The sequence below is a fragment of the Leuciscus leuciscus genome (genome assembly GCF_965113295.1).
Source record: "Leuciscus leuciscus genome assembly, chromosome: 1".
Lineage (NCBI taxonomy): Eukaryota > Metazoa > Chordata > Actinopteri > Cypriniformes > Leuciscidae > Leuciscus > Leuciscus leuciscus.
In genome coordinates this window covers 64,182,467-64,197,985 of record NC_138725.1, presented here as the reverse complement: position 1 = coordinate 64,197,985, position 15,519 = coordinate 64,182,467, and the positions used below count along the sequence as shown (strand labels likewise).

Below are 15,519 nucleotides of genomic sequence, written 5' to 3'. Positions count from 1 at the left end.
TTTACTTTTTAAAATCGTCATTTTGCGTCATCGGAGGATTTTTTCCAAACAAAAAAATACATAAATCTCTCATCAGGGGGATATGAGGGTAGAAAGCACGGTAATTCGAATTACTAATACAAAGCTTAATGCTAAATCCTGAAGTATCCCTTTAAGTAAACAATGTTTGATAGCAACAGCTTTTCTCTGCCCGAGTCATGCAATAAATCTGAAATATGTAACCAGTTAACAGACCAAAGTAATCAGCAGTTTAACAGTTTTCTAATGACACATAATTGTATCCTTATTTAGTTACTTGGAGTTTGGTAACAAAGGGCTTTGCATCAGCAACATTGACTTAATGACAAACAAGTAATTCATTAGAAAACCACCTGTATTCATAGCAACTTTATTATTATTATTTTCGTGCACAACCGACAAACTTAACATAGGCTGAAAGAAGAAAGCTAACGTTAAAGGGATAGTTCACCCAAAAATGAAAATTCTGTCAGTAATTACTCACCCTCATGTTGTTCCAACCCTGTAAGACCTCACCTTCGTTCATCTTCGGAACACAAATTAAGATATTTTTTATTAAATCTGAGAGCTGGATCACTTCTCCATAGGCTTCTAAGGGATTGAAACTGGCTGGCCCAGAAAAGTTATTAAAGACATCGTTAATATAGTCCAAGTGACTAGTTGCTCAATCTTAAGTTTATCAAGCGACGAGAATACTTTTTGTGCGCAACAAGTAAACAAAAATAACGACTTTATTCCACTATTCATTTCCTTCTCTGTGAGCCTTGAGTGAGTTCACGTAGTGTAATAGCGCAGCGCTTCTGTGTTGTACATCACACGTAGGCTCACTATTGGCCGACGCTGGTCATGTGTGTGATGCAATAAGATAATACCAGAGCCCGTCTACGAAGAGCCTTGGCACTCCCTATTTAGCCCCATTGTATTGATTTTGGTTGCAGTACCATTAGAATTCCACTGGGGGTGATCGCGGGCGAGTGCAGATTGAATGGGAGTCAATGGGGCTAGACGGCTAAATGTGTCTCTTTCACCCGATTGCCGTTGAGAAATCTCAGATTTTATTGTAGGTTTTGCAAGTTCAACATAGGTTATAGGTCGAAAGTTGAATGAACCAGTACTTATGTCCTTTCGATTTCTTACAGGTTGGGCCGTTGTTGGCCGGAACAAGCTGGCATTCTGCTAATGAATGACGTCATCACATTTTTGAACGCTTTTTTAGAGCAGATAAGTGAACTTAAAAATGCAATTTTCAGCTGAGTGTATTATCTTAGCCCCCCCCTTTCGAATACAACATTTAAATTACTAGAAAAAAAATTATATCCTGAGAAAAGTGGGTTTTGAGGGGTATTTCGCCATAGACCTCCATTCATTCTGCACTCGCCCGCGAGCGCCCTCGCATGGATGGACGTGTTACTGCAACCAGTCCAGAACCCGGAAGTAAGCAGAGAGTGCCAATTCTCTTTATATTAGACATTCTCTGATAATACTAATGTAGGTCAACCAATTACCAGAAGCTGTCATTTGTGAGACTGAAGGATGCCAAAGCCATGAAATATCAACTAATTTGATAACTCTGAATTCTTGTCATATTTTATTACCATTTTCTAAACTATAACGAATAAACTGTGATAATGTGAGAAATGTTATAGGTGTCTGAATACATTTTGAATACACACACACACACACACACACACACACACACACACACACACACACACACACACACATAATATATATATATATATATATATATATATATATATATATATATATATATATATATATATATATATATATATATATATTCAAAATGTATTCAGACACCTGTAACATTTCCTATAACAAATATATATATATATATTAGTATTAATACATATAGTTTTTAAACTACACTATTATATTCGCTCTATGTGTATTTTAAAACTATATCTAAAACAGGGGAGCGAACTACGACACGGACCCATGACTTTTATTTTGACATCTCAACAGTAATCCTGCTCACGCCTGTGTTGTTAATACCAACGCAATCATCCAGAGATATTTACTCAGCACTTGTAAGTAGCCCAGAGCAAAATGAACCAGTTTTGCAGAAACGCATTGTTTTGTATTTATTTTATGGTTGTATGAGCGTTGTGCAGTGAGATGGAGGCGTTGTTGAAGAGAGAGCTGGCCACATCTGTTTTGAAGAGCACTGGTCATTCAGGAGGAGGATGCATCAGTGAAGGCCAGAGCTTTTACACTGACTCTGGTACAGTGTTCGTCAAGATCAACCACAAGTCGGAGGTGCGCGCGCACACATACACTTGAGCTCGACGCTTTGGATTTGCATTGCAATCTTGCAATGCTACTTTATGTGTCTGTGTCATCAAAGTTGGAATAATAATGTGATTTGGTATAACGTTAGTAAAGTAGATTACGTATCGAACGTAAATGCTTTCACAGAAAACTTAAGTCTAGTTTTAACTGTAAGTAACTTCTGACATATAAAAAAAAATCTTAGTGCCATTGTTTTGTCTCAAGATGATACCAAAATAAATATGAAAATGTTGGATAAACCAAACTGTTTTCGAGTACATATTTTCAACATTTTCTAATTGTCTTTAGTATTTTAACTGGTAACACTTTATTTTACAGTGCCCATACTGTGTTACATGGACTTACCATAGTAATGACAGTAAATTGTGCATTATTACATGATGCAACTAACCCTCAACCAAACCCTAATCCTACCCTAACCCTATGTTCTTAACTAATATTACCTTAAATGACACCGTATATTGTGAATATACTGCTTCCTTTCATTATTACTTTTGATCTTTGTGCAATGTAATTATGTACATTATGTATGCTAATAAGTAGCTTATAGATATACATTTTTATTACATTAAGTACATTATCAGCTGTTGCACATTATGCAATGTAATTTTATATACAATATTTATAACGGTAACACTTTAAAACCAGTTTTAATTAGTTAACATTAGTCGACTACATTTGTCAACATGATTTACCAATGAACAACACTTTTACATCATTTATTAATCTTAGTCAATGGTATTTTCAGCATTTACTAATACATTTTTAAGAACAAAATTCTCTATCTGTCAACATTAGTTAATGGACTGTGAACTAACATGAACAATGAAAATGTATTAACTAACATTAACAGAGGTTAATAAATGCTGTAATAATGTATTGTTCATAGTTAGTGAACTTATGAAACCTTATTGTAAAGTTTTTGCTTTATATCTATTTGAAAGTGCACAAATTAATAATTTAGCATTATATCATGCAATAGTATATGATTGCATTATAAAGTATCAATATATAACGTAAACTGTCTATCTGTAACTATTTGAAAGTAAATCATCAACTAATCATCAAACTTTTTCTAATCTCTCTTTCTTTAGGCTAGGAGGATGTTTGATGGAGAGATGGCAAGCTTGGAAGCGATCCTGTCCACGAACACAGTGAAAGTGCCCAGGCCTGTGAAGGTCTTGGACCTCGAGAGAAGTGGAGCTCTTCTCGTAATGGAACATGTGGACATGAGGAGCTTAAATAAGTAATCACGTGAACCCATAGAGCTTGTTTAGGATCTGAGAATTGGGTCAATGTCACATTAACATTTTGGGCATTTTTGGAAAGTGCCCCTTTTAAAATATGTAATGTTTATGTAGATACTCATCAGAACTGGGGGAACGACTAGCTGACCTGCATCTTTATAACATGAGACAGATAGAGAAACAAAACAAGGAGCAGCAGACTGTTGGTAAGGTTTTTATTTTTTTGATGGAGACTTTTCAGTGCCATTATTATTTATCATAATTCCTGTATTTAAAAAAGGGAAAGGATCAGGACAGTCTGAGGTCAAAACAGCCAACAGGTTTGGGTTTCACGTGAACACATGCTGTGGTTATATCCCTCAGGTCAGCATCTCTGCTCTGTATGCTGTCTGATCATAATAACAAATGGAGTGATTTATATTCAAACATACTTTGCAATCTCTCCTTTCGGTTTTCAGGTAAATGACTGGCAGGATGACTGGGTGTCCTTTTACTCCCAGCAAAGGCTGCAGCACCAGCTTGGCTTGGTGGAGCAGTCGTACGGAGACAGAGAGGCCAGGGAATTGTGGTCCAAACTCCAAGTAAACCAAAAAGCTCAGATTGTTATTCCAGCAAAATGTCATGCAAACACAAAAAGATACTGGGTCTCATTTACTAATAATTGCGTACAAGTCAAGTCAAGTCAAGTTTATTTATATAGCGCTTTTCACAATACAGATTGTATCAAAGCAGCTTCACAGTATTAAATTAAAATAATACATCAATGTTTGTTTCTAGTGGAAAACGTCCACGTTTGGTAATGCTGATCAATAGTATTGTTGATTGATTAATTCAATTAAATATCCCCAAATATCCCCAAATATCCCCAACTGAGCAAGCCAAAGGCAACAGTGGCAAGGAACCGAAAAACTCCATCAGGTGACCTAATGGAGAAAAAAAAACCTTGGGAGAACCCAGGCTCAGTCGGGGGCCAGTTCTCCTCTGGCATTTATGAACTAGAGGTCGGATTTAACTGTAAGATTAAAAGTATTATATGAATGCCTGGCTGAAGAGATGCGTCTTTAATCTAGTTTTAAACTGGGAGAGCGAGTCTGAGCAACGAACAGTATCAGGAAGACTATTCCAGAGTTTTGGAGCTAAATGTGAAAATGCTCTCCCTCCTTTGGTGGACCTAGAAATCCTAGGTATGACCAAAAGCCTTGAATTTAGTGATCTTAAAGAGCGCGATGGATTATAGGGCGATAGAAGATCCGTTAAATAGACTGGAGCTAAGCCGTTTAGGGCTTTATAAGTCAGTAGCAATACCTTGTAATTAATACGGAACTTTATAGGTAACCAATGCAGTGATGATAAAATTGGTGTTATATGATCATATTTTCTTGATCTAGTAAGAACTCTAGCGGCGGCATTTTGGACTAACTGTAGCTTGTTTATTGAGGATGCAGGACAACCAGCTAATAAAGCATTACAGTAATCTAGTACACTTTTCGTATTATATACGCACATTTGAACTTCTCACAAAAACTTTCTGCCAAATTCACAACACATGCGTACGCACATTAATTAGTTCTTAACCTTGTTCTAATGTTGATGAATTCGGAGTATTCTAAATGAGCGACCGCATGCCTGAGATAACTCATTTACATAAAACACACCCAAACCATGTCCATATAAGGGCATTTCACATACCCTTTTCCCTCACACCAACATGACACTCTCTACAGATGCGTTCTCGCAAGATCCCAGAGCAATGCCAAGAGTGCCATCCTCAAAACTAGTTCAAATGCATTAAACACCTTTTATACAGACATTACAGACCTCTGTTTTGCCAGCTGTACGTACGTGTATCTGCGTCTTTATGCAGAGCTACCTCGCAGGCGTGCGTTATAGCTCATGCTGCGACTCGCAGCATGAGCTATAACGCACCTTTTCTTAATCTCTTACTGATAGGCCTATATGATATCTATTTTTATCTATATATCTATATCCATGTTGAAGATTTAAAGGGTTAGTTCACCCAAAAATGAAAATTCTGTCAGTAATTACTCACCCTCATGTTGTTCCAACCGCGTAAGACCTTCGTTCATCTTCGGAACACAAATTAAGATATTTTTGATGAAATCTGAGTGCTGGCTGGGTCACTTCTCCATAGGGTGCTAGGTGGCCCAAACTTGCTGGCCCAGAAAAGTTATTAAAGAGATCGTTAATATAGTCCAAGTGACTACAGTGGCTCAATCTTAAGTATATCAAGCGACGAGAATACTTTTTGTGCGCAAAAACAAAATAACGACTTTATTCCACTATTCATTTCCTTCTCTCTGGGCCTCGTAGTGTTTTTGCGCAGCGCGTCTGTGTTACACGTCAGACACATGACCAGCGTCGGCCAATAGTGAGCCTACGTGGTGACGTGCAATGGACGTGGTGTCCAATCTTGACATGTTTATAAGGCCACCAAGACTATGTAATTTTTGTGTACAAGTGGTTTCAGTTGTTCCTATATTATTTTTCATAATTTAGCATACATTTTAGAATGAAAGTTGATGAATCATGATTTGTTCATTAAAAACTATTTTAAATTAATTTAAACATTAAAATATACATTAATGTAATATAATAGAATAGACATTATATTAATGATATAAAAATCAAAATATTACCTATTTTGTTCCTATGCTGAATAACTCATTAGTGCATGTTATTCCAAAAAAACAAAAAATCTTTGTCTTCATAATCTTTCCTTGAGATTTTATGACTTTCTGTGCCTCTTAAATGACTTTCCAACCCTTCCACTCCAATCATGACTACATTCTGGTATAAAATCACCAGATCAAATCAAATCAATTACTGATTGAATCCCAAATCATCATTATCATTATCATTATCATTTTAAATTGTATTTTGTTTTTATTTTTGATAAATTATGTAATTTAATGGTACAGTAGTAAAATGAAGTGTAAAAGTACACAACTTAAATTAGTAATTTGATATGTATCCATAATGGTTATCCAACATTTGCTCAAATATATTTAAAAACAGAAAGTCCACATTATCCATTGACAGGGACAAACAAAATAATGTTTAATGTAACTTTATTTTAAGGTGATGTAGTTACACGTTACTGCATGTACTTACTATAGTAATAACAGTAAATTATGCATAATTACTAAACCAAACCCTAACCCTAACCGTATCTCTATTGTTAGTACATGACATGTAGTTAATTAATATTCCCCAGTACTAATTTGAGCAAGTATCATGTAACTACGGCACCTTAAAATAAAGTGTAAACGAAAATCATTATAAAGCATCTTTTATTTATAAACATCTTTTTTTCCCTGTTTGGTCTTTGTCTCAAAAGTGTAAATGGATAGTTCACCCACAAATGACAATTCTTTCATCATTTACTCCCCCTCATGTTGATCTAAACATGTAGGACTTTCTTTCTTCTGTGGAACATAAAAGAAAATATTTTAAAGAACGTTGGTAACCATAGAGTTTCAGTTCCCATTGAATTGAATTGTATGGACAAAAACACAATGGAAGTCAATGGATACCAAAACTGTTTGGTTACCAACATTCTTCAAACTGTCTTCTTTGATGTTTTATAGAAGAAAGAATTGCACACATGTTTGGATCAGCATGAGGGTGCGTAAATAATGAGGATTTTCATTTGTGGGTGAACTATCCCTGTAATTTATTTAAAGAATGACAAGCTAATGGTGCTGTCTGTAAGTCTTCATACAGTGCTGCATATGTACTTTTCTTTATTAGATGAAGATCCCTCAGCTTTTCACAGATGTAGAGGTGGTTCCAGCTCTGCTGCATGGAGACCTCTGGGGAGGAAATGTGGCCGAATGCTCTGATGGTCCCATCATCTTTGACCCAGCATCGTTTTATGGCCATTCGGAGTTCGAGCTGGCTATTGGCGGCATATTTTCTGGTTTTGGGAGCTCGTTTTACAATGCTTACCATCAGAAGATCCCCAAGACCGCTGGGTTTGCAAAGAGGCAGCAACTATACCAGCTGTTCCACTATCTGAACCACTGGAATCATTTCGGTGGGGGTTACAGGGGCTCTTCTCTAAAGATCATGAAGGATCTGACAAAGTAGACTTCTCAAGTCTTCATTTATGAAGGTGGATGATAAACTAACTCGAAGCTAGTCACACACTTTGAATCGTACATTACCTGTCTGATGGAAATGCATTGACAAGATACAAATTATTTGCACAGATTGAAAATATCTTATATATATATATATATATATATACATTTTTTTTGTTAAAACCATGAATACATTTGTTTTCCATGCAATGGCCAAAAAATTAATTATTTAAAATGCATCATTGCTTTTTGCAAATTGCACTTTAACTTGACTTAAAAAAAAAGTGTATTTTTCTAGTAATTGTGCAGTTAATTATGATGTTGTATTTTCAGAAAGTTTTGGAATATTTTTCCTTTCCTTTCATTTGTCACTACCGAAACACAATATTAAATAATTTAATAACAAGGCTTATATTGACCTATTAATATTTGGTTTACATCTAACTTCTAAATATATGTTTTGCTATTTTTTTTTAAAATAGCAAAAAAAAGATCACGGGTAAATTCACAGGTAAATCAATAACAATTACAATTTTAACAATATTTCAAGTGTAATTTATAAGATTTGGTGTATTTTGAATCCTATCTTTCTTTGTGAAAGGCATTAAGTTAATCATACTGATTTCAAAGTTAAGGATTCATTAGTCTGAATATACATTGAACCAAACACTATAATATCATCTTAGTTGATAATTCAAAATACTTTATTTTAGACAAAACATGCGTGTTTCGGTCGTGACGGCACATTTTCGGTAGTGACAACAATGCTTTGGTAGCGACCACATCACATTCCAGAATTTTAGCTCAAATACTAAAACACTACTAAGATACTAATGATTTGCATAACTGTACTAACATTTTGTTTATTTCCCCAAAATAAATGTGTCACTACCAAAACAATGATGACATGTTTCGGTCATGACTGTTTCGGTAGTGACAATTTTAGATACTTTTGAGCCTAGTTCAAATATGATAACCAGCACATGGTTACCTAGCACAGTTCTGAACAGTCGTACACACATAAAAAACAAAATTTTATCGAATAACGCCACAAAAAAATTATTCAATATCATTTTACAAGTTGAAATTTAGGGGTTAGGGGTCAGGACAGCCACCTCCCAATTGAAAGTACCCAATAAATTATGATTTTATATATATTAAGCTTACTGATATTTTAAATATTATTCTGGGATTCAGTAGATAATAGCATGATCTTTGTAAACATCTAAGATTTGAATACTTAAATGGGAACTATACGGTTATCCGGACCACACTTGTGTCTTTTAGTCCCGTATAGTCAGTCTTAACCCCAGTGACGGGTAGGTTTAGGGGCGGGGTTAGGGGTAGGCCATTGTGTGGTCCGGATAACCGTATAGTACCCTTAAATGCTTTTTAATTGTGTTTTTTGGTTGTGGGACAGCACATGGTAATACCAATTCTGTTGAATGGCCCAAATATGCTTTTGAAGAGAGCCCATTTTACAAGACTTCTTGATTTAACATGTGCGCATGAAGTATTCTATGATAACATTTCACTACACTACATTGTTACTAACTAACATACTGATGTTTAACGGGTTAGTTCACCCAAAAATGAAAACACACCTGAATACGGTTTATTTAAACAGCTATGATCTTGCTGAACTGCTTGCAGGAATAACAGGATGCTTAATGGATGTATGGACATTCAAATAAAACTTTAAAAATAACTTTGTGTTGTGTTTTTGATTGCCATGTAGTTTTGGAACTATGTACGCATTTACAAATATTATGACCATAGTTTATTAGCTTTAAATATTGCCAATCTGTTCAAAGAGAGAACACAATAACCATTTGAATAACAACAATAATGTTGTTATTATTATTTAATAAATTAATGTAAGATCCTGTGACCTCACATTTTGATTTGGAAAATTTCGTGGATGATGTAATCATTCAGAGTGTTTTTATTTATTAATTTATTTTATACAGTATATGACTGCTGGCTATCAAGCTAAGTTAGGCCATTAGTTGTTCTCTTATGAACTGATACTTTGGCGGGAAAAGAAAAAAAAACGATGAAAGGGAATATTAAGCTTTAAAAAATATAGGAATATAAATTAAAAGATGCGAATTTATCGCATCTAAAATTGTATAATGCGTTTCATTGCAACATTCCCTTCCAGTTGTAAAGACTTTAAACTTGAAGTAAAAAAATAAATAAACGCGTTTTTATTTATTTTGATCCTCGCGACTTGCCGTTAACATGCAGCCTGCGCGAGCATCATAATAATACGCGGGGTGCAGTTACAAGCCTTTACGGTCTTTTCTGATTGTGTCATATATTTGACTGTTTGTGAGTAGTTTGAAGAAGACAACAGCAGTTGCTTTTAATGCATGTTTTGCCGCGTATTAGAGAAACTGAGAAGTGATGAGCTGGAGTTTGAAGAGACTTGAGTGCGTCATTGTGAGGAGCGGTTGCGACTTCATCTTGGATCAGTCAGATCTTCTAGTCTGAGAAACTCTAAACAAACGTGAGCGCGCACGTTTAGCGCATCTGTAGCCTGGTCAGTCAGAGACAGCAGTGGTAGATAATGTCGGCGATGGAGGGAGTATGTAATGGAGAGGAGCCGGAGGTGACGGCTCAGGCGTGTGTGCTGTCCGAGTTCAGTGAGGGCGCAGAGGCTCGGGGTCTCATCAGCAGCCTGCCGGACATCCATCACGACACGGTCGGCAGAGAGACCACCATCGAGAAATTTGTTGGTAAGAATGCTTTTCATGTACATTATGTCTTGTTAGCTACAGCCATAGCTCTCTCTCTCTCTCTCTCTCTCTCTCTCTCTCTCTCTCTCTCTCTCTCTCTCTCTCTGTCATATGTGGTATCTAGCTGTATAACTGCCTGTATGCCTGTCTCTCTGTCTGCCTGTCTCTCTGTGTATGTCTGTCTCTTTAAGCATATCTATCTATCTATCTATCTATCTATCTATCTATCTATCTATCTATCTATCTATCCTGTCTGTCTGTCTGTCTGTCTATGCTATTATAATGCAAAGGTGAAGTATAAAATAAAAGATCATGGTGAAAATGTCAAGTCATGCTTTGAGTTTCTGTTGCAGTTATGATGGATCGCTACCAGGAGCAGCCACATCTTCTGGACCCTCACCTGGGTAAGAGGAAGTATCATGGATGTGTTGGACATGATGATTGTGTTCTGTGGTTGGACGCTGCTATTAACGCTGTATTTGCCGTTATTCAGAGTGGATGCTGAACATGCTGTTAGAGATGATCCGCAATGAGAAGTCACCACCTCTTCTGGTCCATCTCTGTTTCAAATTCCTCTATATCATCTCAAAGGTATTAAGATGGTGCATTGTTCTCTAAGTTGGACTGATCATCTCTCTAAAATCGTGGTTTGGAGATCTGTAACTGAATTTCTGGTGCTTTCGTAGGTCAGAGGATACAAGATTTTCATGCAGCTGTTTCCCCACGAGGTGTCGGACGTTCAGCCAGTTCTGGATCTTTTATGCAGACAGGACCAAAAAGACACTGAGGTGAGCTGGTCCCATAGTTTGTATGCTCTTTTGTTAATACATTTTTTATGTACTTCGTGTCTGTACTTTGTGTATGTGTCCATTTTGCCCCTTCTCAATGATCCTTAAATTTAACAAGACATTATTTGCAGCTGTGAATCAATGTAAACACTACATACACAAATGCATTCATCTGTCTAAGGTGAGAAAGTTGCAGAGTTCAGAAGTTTTTTTTTTTTTACAGCTTGGTTTCAGTAAATGCTCCTTTTTGTCCTCCTAGGAAGGAAGTTTTGAGTTCTAAAAGTTACTGTATGCTTTCATAATGCTACAAGCTCTTTTATCTAAAAAAATAAATAAATGTAACTTTTTCTGTTATAACCACATGACTTATTTCTCTGCATTTTGGGCAAAGAGCCACATTTATCTGAAGAAATATTTCAGGTTAATGTGGTTATGAACTTAAGGTACTTGATGACAACAGACAAAAATTGTAATTTGTTATCAGGTGCACTTAGGCGAGCGTTCAGAAGTGCGGGTACCAAGTTAAAGTGCTTGGCACTACCGATACTACAGGAATATCTTAAAGGTCCCATATTGTACACCTTTCTGGAGTTTTATTTTAGGTTTTGATGTCCTTAAGAATATATATTTGCGGTATAAGTATCAAAAACCTTTCTCAGGAGCTCTGCCAAGAACAGGTCGATTTTGGCCTGTCTAATTAATATTCATGAGCCTCTCTTCTGATTGGCCTGTTGTTTTCTGAGTGATGTACGGCCAGACCAACCACAAGTAACTAGGGTCATGTATGTTGTGTCTTGGTGATGCTCACAAGTAAGGTAAATGAAACACCTGTAATGATGGTGATAAAATTATTTGTTATTAAAGCATAAACATTCACAAACCACTGTTAATTTAACATAAAAGCAAGCATAGGCTTCTACGTGCATGGTTTGGCATGACAGAAATAGTGGAGTGCAAAGTGCGCTCCCTTAATAATTCCTTAAAAGCTGACATCTCAGTTCATCGCTATCTCACAAAGCTACGTTATTATCTTTCATAATGTCAACACTTCGTTTGTTATAATCAGAGGATTTGCCAGCATGCAGAATTCAGCACTGAACAAAAACTCAGCTTTGAGCGGTGAGTGGATTCTATCTTAATTGCATCTCATTGGCCATTGCGTTAAAGAAATCAACACATATGTCTGTGATTGGCTACATTGCTCAAGGCTGCAAACATGTTATAAATAGAAACTCGTTCTGGCCTGTAAATCGTTTTTATTTAGTTATTCTTGTTGCTTTTGTGCAACATATGAATAACAATTTATTTGTTTTATTTTTTAGATATTTCTATTTTGCGGGAGTCCTGTGATTCCGCAAATAGTTTTATTCTCCCGCAACCCGCACACACACACACACACAAGAGTACCTTACGCCCGCGCCCGCACTCGGCCATCAAATTTAGTCCTGTGCCGCACTCTGTTGCGTTGGGTCCCACGGGAGTGCAGGTCTCTACATCCATCGACTGAACAGCATTTTCTCGACATGTTTCCGTGTTGCTGTTGCTCGATCAGCAACGATGTTGTCTGGGGTTGGGCAAATGGAGAAAGGGATGGTGGGCAGTGCTCGGGGTGGGACTGAAGGCGGTGACTGAGTAGTTCTGACGTCACATTTTTACGGAAGTCACAATGGCTTGTGAAAAGGCACAGCTACTTTATGCAGGCTGTGTACATTTGTACATTTTGAAACTTATATGGTAGTTACATAGCCCCTAGACCTCTGCTATCATGAAAAAAGCCAGGAAATTTCAGTTTTGACATTATGGGACCTTTTAAAGGCACACTGCAAGATTTATACCTTAATATAACAGCTTCGAAATCAAACGGACTCGTAGTAGGGCGAATCATCCCGATAGCAAAGCGGGGGTGGGGGGGGGCACCGCTGGCAAAACCGGCAATGCAAGTTTGAGAGGTGGCACCCCGACAAATCTCGCGAGAATCCCGACTTGCTTTACAGCACGACGTCACATACATCAACAACATATGAAGCAGCCTCTATGGAAGACACTAGCACGCATTTCAGACGTGAATCATGGCAGAGTCGACGAACAAAACAAAGAAAGCTCGGTCGGAAGAGTGCAGGGACGGCTCTGCGTGAGTGGTATTTACGACAGTAACGTTAAATACAAGTACTCCACAGAGACTCTAGGGGTCGCTGTTTGAGAAAAACGGAAACTGCATAGTGTGCCTTTAACTTTTGAGCCCACCACTTTTGAACTAGTCTCTTATTTCAGACTTAATTTTCTAACATTGATCAAGTCAGGCATTTAATTTTTTTGTCATTTGCATTTATTAAGCAAGAAATGACCACTGAATAGCTTCAGGCAGTAACTAGTGGAGCAGGTCAACATTTGTCATGTCTAGAAAAATGCCATCCATGTGTTTTTTGTAATTTATCCTTCCCAAAGCACAAAAGTTGTACATCATCTAGTAATTGACTGTATGTTTCTGTATTAGACCTGGGAAACACGCTACATACTCGTCCTCTGGCTCTCCATGACATGTCTCATTCCCTTTGACTTGTCCCGTCTGGACGGCCACATGTCCGCTGACCCCGGGCTGAACAGAGAGACCATAATGGATCGTATTCTGGCTGTTGCCAAGGTGACACCCACAATCGCAGACCACCATAAACAAAATCTTTATTATTAATTAATAATTGTACTATTAAAGATATATATTTATATATTTGCAGTCCTTTCTCGGGGTCAGTGACAAATCTCGAGATGCTGCATCAGTCCTTGTATCAAAGTAAGTTTCATGTTATTTGTTATTCCTCTATATGTGTGTTTATTATCTGGGTAGAGCTGGGCTTAAATATTTAGATGTAAATATTGCTATCATTTTAATGAGTTTGTTTTTAATTGGTCTTTATTTGTGTACTTAATTTTTTTTTTTTTTTAGATTGTAATTATACAAAATTCCCCATGCCTCTGTGTATTAGACAGTTAAAGGGATGGTTCGGAGTAAAAAAAAAAGTTTGTAAGTAAAATAACACTTGCCTGACAGCTCATGCTATTGCTAACCCGGATGTCGAGGTCACTTATGTTATTTGGGAAAAGCACGTAAAAGCACGTAATCACGGTGCATAGGACCCTAGGTTGAAATTACTCCGAACTATCCCTTTAAGGCTGATTTAATAGTGACTCTCATTTACGCTTTAGTACTCAGCATTTGAGCTGGGAAGTTCATTTCAAACGGTTCATTTCAATTACTTTATTCCAAACACTGATTGAGTGATTCATTTGCGCCATAACTTATAAGTCTCCATGTATTAAAACATTTTAGTATACTATATAAGCATGTATATGTTGCTGTTTAGTGCTTTGGTCTAATAATGTACAATGTATTTGTGTAGATAAATGAAAATGATTAAATATCATTCTTTCTAGCATTAATTTAGTGAAAAGAAGTGTGGAAAACATGCTTTATTAAATATATATATATATATATATATATGATATTTATCTTTAAGCATTTTGAATCCCCTTGTGTAAATGGCTGTTTGGTTTAAATGATCATTAAAAAAAAAAGTGTGATAAAATAAGGTGTAATAAAAATTATTTCCAATGAATGCCACTTTTATAATATCCAAAAGTCGGTGTTTACTGCAAAATATTACCAGCTTTACTCACTGAGCAGTAGAGGGCACTGTTTAAACACTTGTGGATGATCTCTTTGCTTGAAAGATTTGTATTATCTGCGCAGGTTTGTGACCCGTCCAGATGTGAAGCAGAAGCGTTTGGGTGATTTTCTGGACTGGTGTCTGACCACCATATCTCAGACCAGTGAAATGACCATGGAGGGAACCGTGGCCCTTGATGGAGCTTTGCAGTCCCTGGTGAGCCTCCAATCCACTGTTTATCTCACATATAGGGCTGTTTACATCCACCACTTCCTCCCTTTCTTTTCAAGAGAATTAAGACGTCGAACATGCAAATGCTTGGCAAAAACAATCCAAGGTGATTCAAATAAAACTCCCTGAGATTTCAAGCAATAAAATATTTACCTTTCATTAAATTAATTAATACTAAATGAGACAATTGTATGTATAAATGTAGAGTAAATGGTTTCAAGGGTGGGTAAACATAAAATGCATGGTTGCAGTTAGTAACTTTGCAACATGTCAATTTATTCTAACTCTAATCCTACCAGTCTACTAATACTCTACTAACACTCTAATGAGAGTTAGTAGACATGTATGGGCAACCTTACTTATAGTCAACAGAATGTGTTAAAGGGACCATCAAAATAAAGTGAACCACCTTTTTT

At 36.6% G+C, this 15,519-nt stretch overlaps 2 protein-coding genes across 2 annotated transcripts in view; both read left to right on the top strand.

Moving 5' to 3' along the window:
- Positions 1 to 2,009: 2,009 nt before the first annotated feature.
- fn3krp (fructosamine 3 kinase related protein) lies at positions 2,010 to 9,389 on the top strand. Its single transcript, XM_082151017.1, has 6 exons — positions 2,010 to 2,298; positions 3,426 to 3,577; positions 3,693 to 3,784; positions 3,859 to 3,941; positions 4,037 to 4,159; positions 7,350 to 9,389. The coding sequence occupies exons 1-6, from the start codon at positions 2,158 to 2,160 to the stop codon at positions 7,686 to 7,688; spliced, it is 930 nt and encodes a 309-aa protein (XP_082007143.1). The 5' UTR covers positions 2,010 to 2,157; the 3' UTR covers positions 7,689 to 9,389.
- Positions 9,390 to 9,919: 530 nt separating this feature from the next.
- Positions 9,920 to 15,519, top strand: part of tbcd (tubulin folding cofactor D) — a 45,856-nt gene continuing 40,256 nt past the window's right edge. Inside the window, exons 1-7 of the mRNA XM_082150704.1 lie at positions 9,920 to 10,422; positions 10,776 to 10,826; positions 10,916 to 11,013; positions 11,109 to 11,210; positions 13,705 to 13,851; positions 13,943 to 13,998; positions 14,956 to 15,088. Coding sequence (XP_082006830.1) covers positions 10,254 to 10,422; positions 10,776 to 10,826; positions 10,916 to 11,013; positions 11,109 to 11,210; positions 13,705 to 13,851; positions 13,943 to 13,998; positions 14,956 to 15,088 — 756 coding nt within the window. The 5' untranslated portion in view covers positions 9,920 to 10,253. The remainder of the gene's footprint in view (positions 10,423 to 10,775; positions 10,827 to 10,915; positions 11,014 to 11,108; positions 11,211 to 13,704; positions 13,852 to 13,942; positions 13,999 to 14,955; positions 15,089 to 15,519) is intronic.

Excerpts from the sequence above, each read along its gene's own strand:
- fn3krp (XM_082151017.1), top strand. The coding sequence starts at position 2,158 with ATGGAGGCGTTGTTGAAGAGAGAGCTGGCCACATCTGTTTTGAAGAGC. Across the intron at positions 2,299-3,425 it reads AGATCAACCACAAGTCGGAG|GCTAGGAGGATGTTTGATGG; the intron begins GTGCGCGCGCAC and ends CTCTTTCTTTAG. Across the intron at positions 3,785-3,858 it reads CAAGGAGCAGCAGACTGTTG|GGAAAGGATCAGGACAGTCT; the intron begins GTAAGGTTTTTA and ends TATTTAAAAAAG.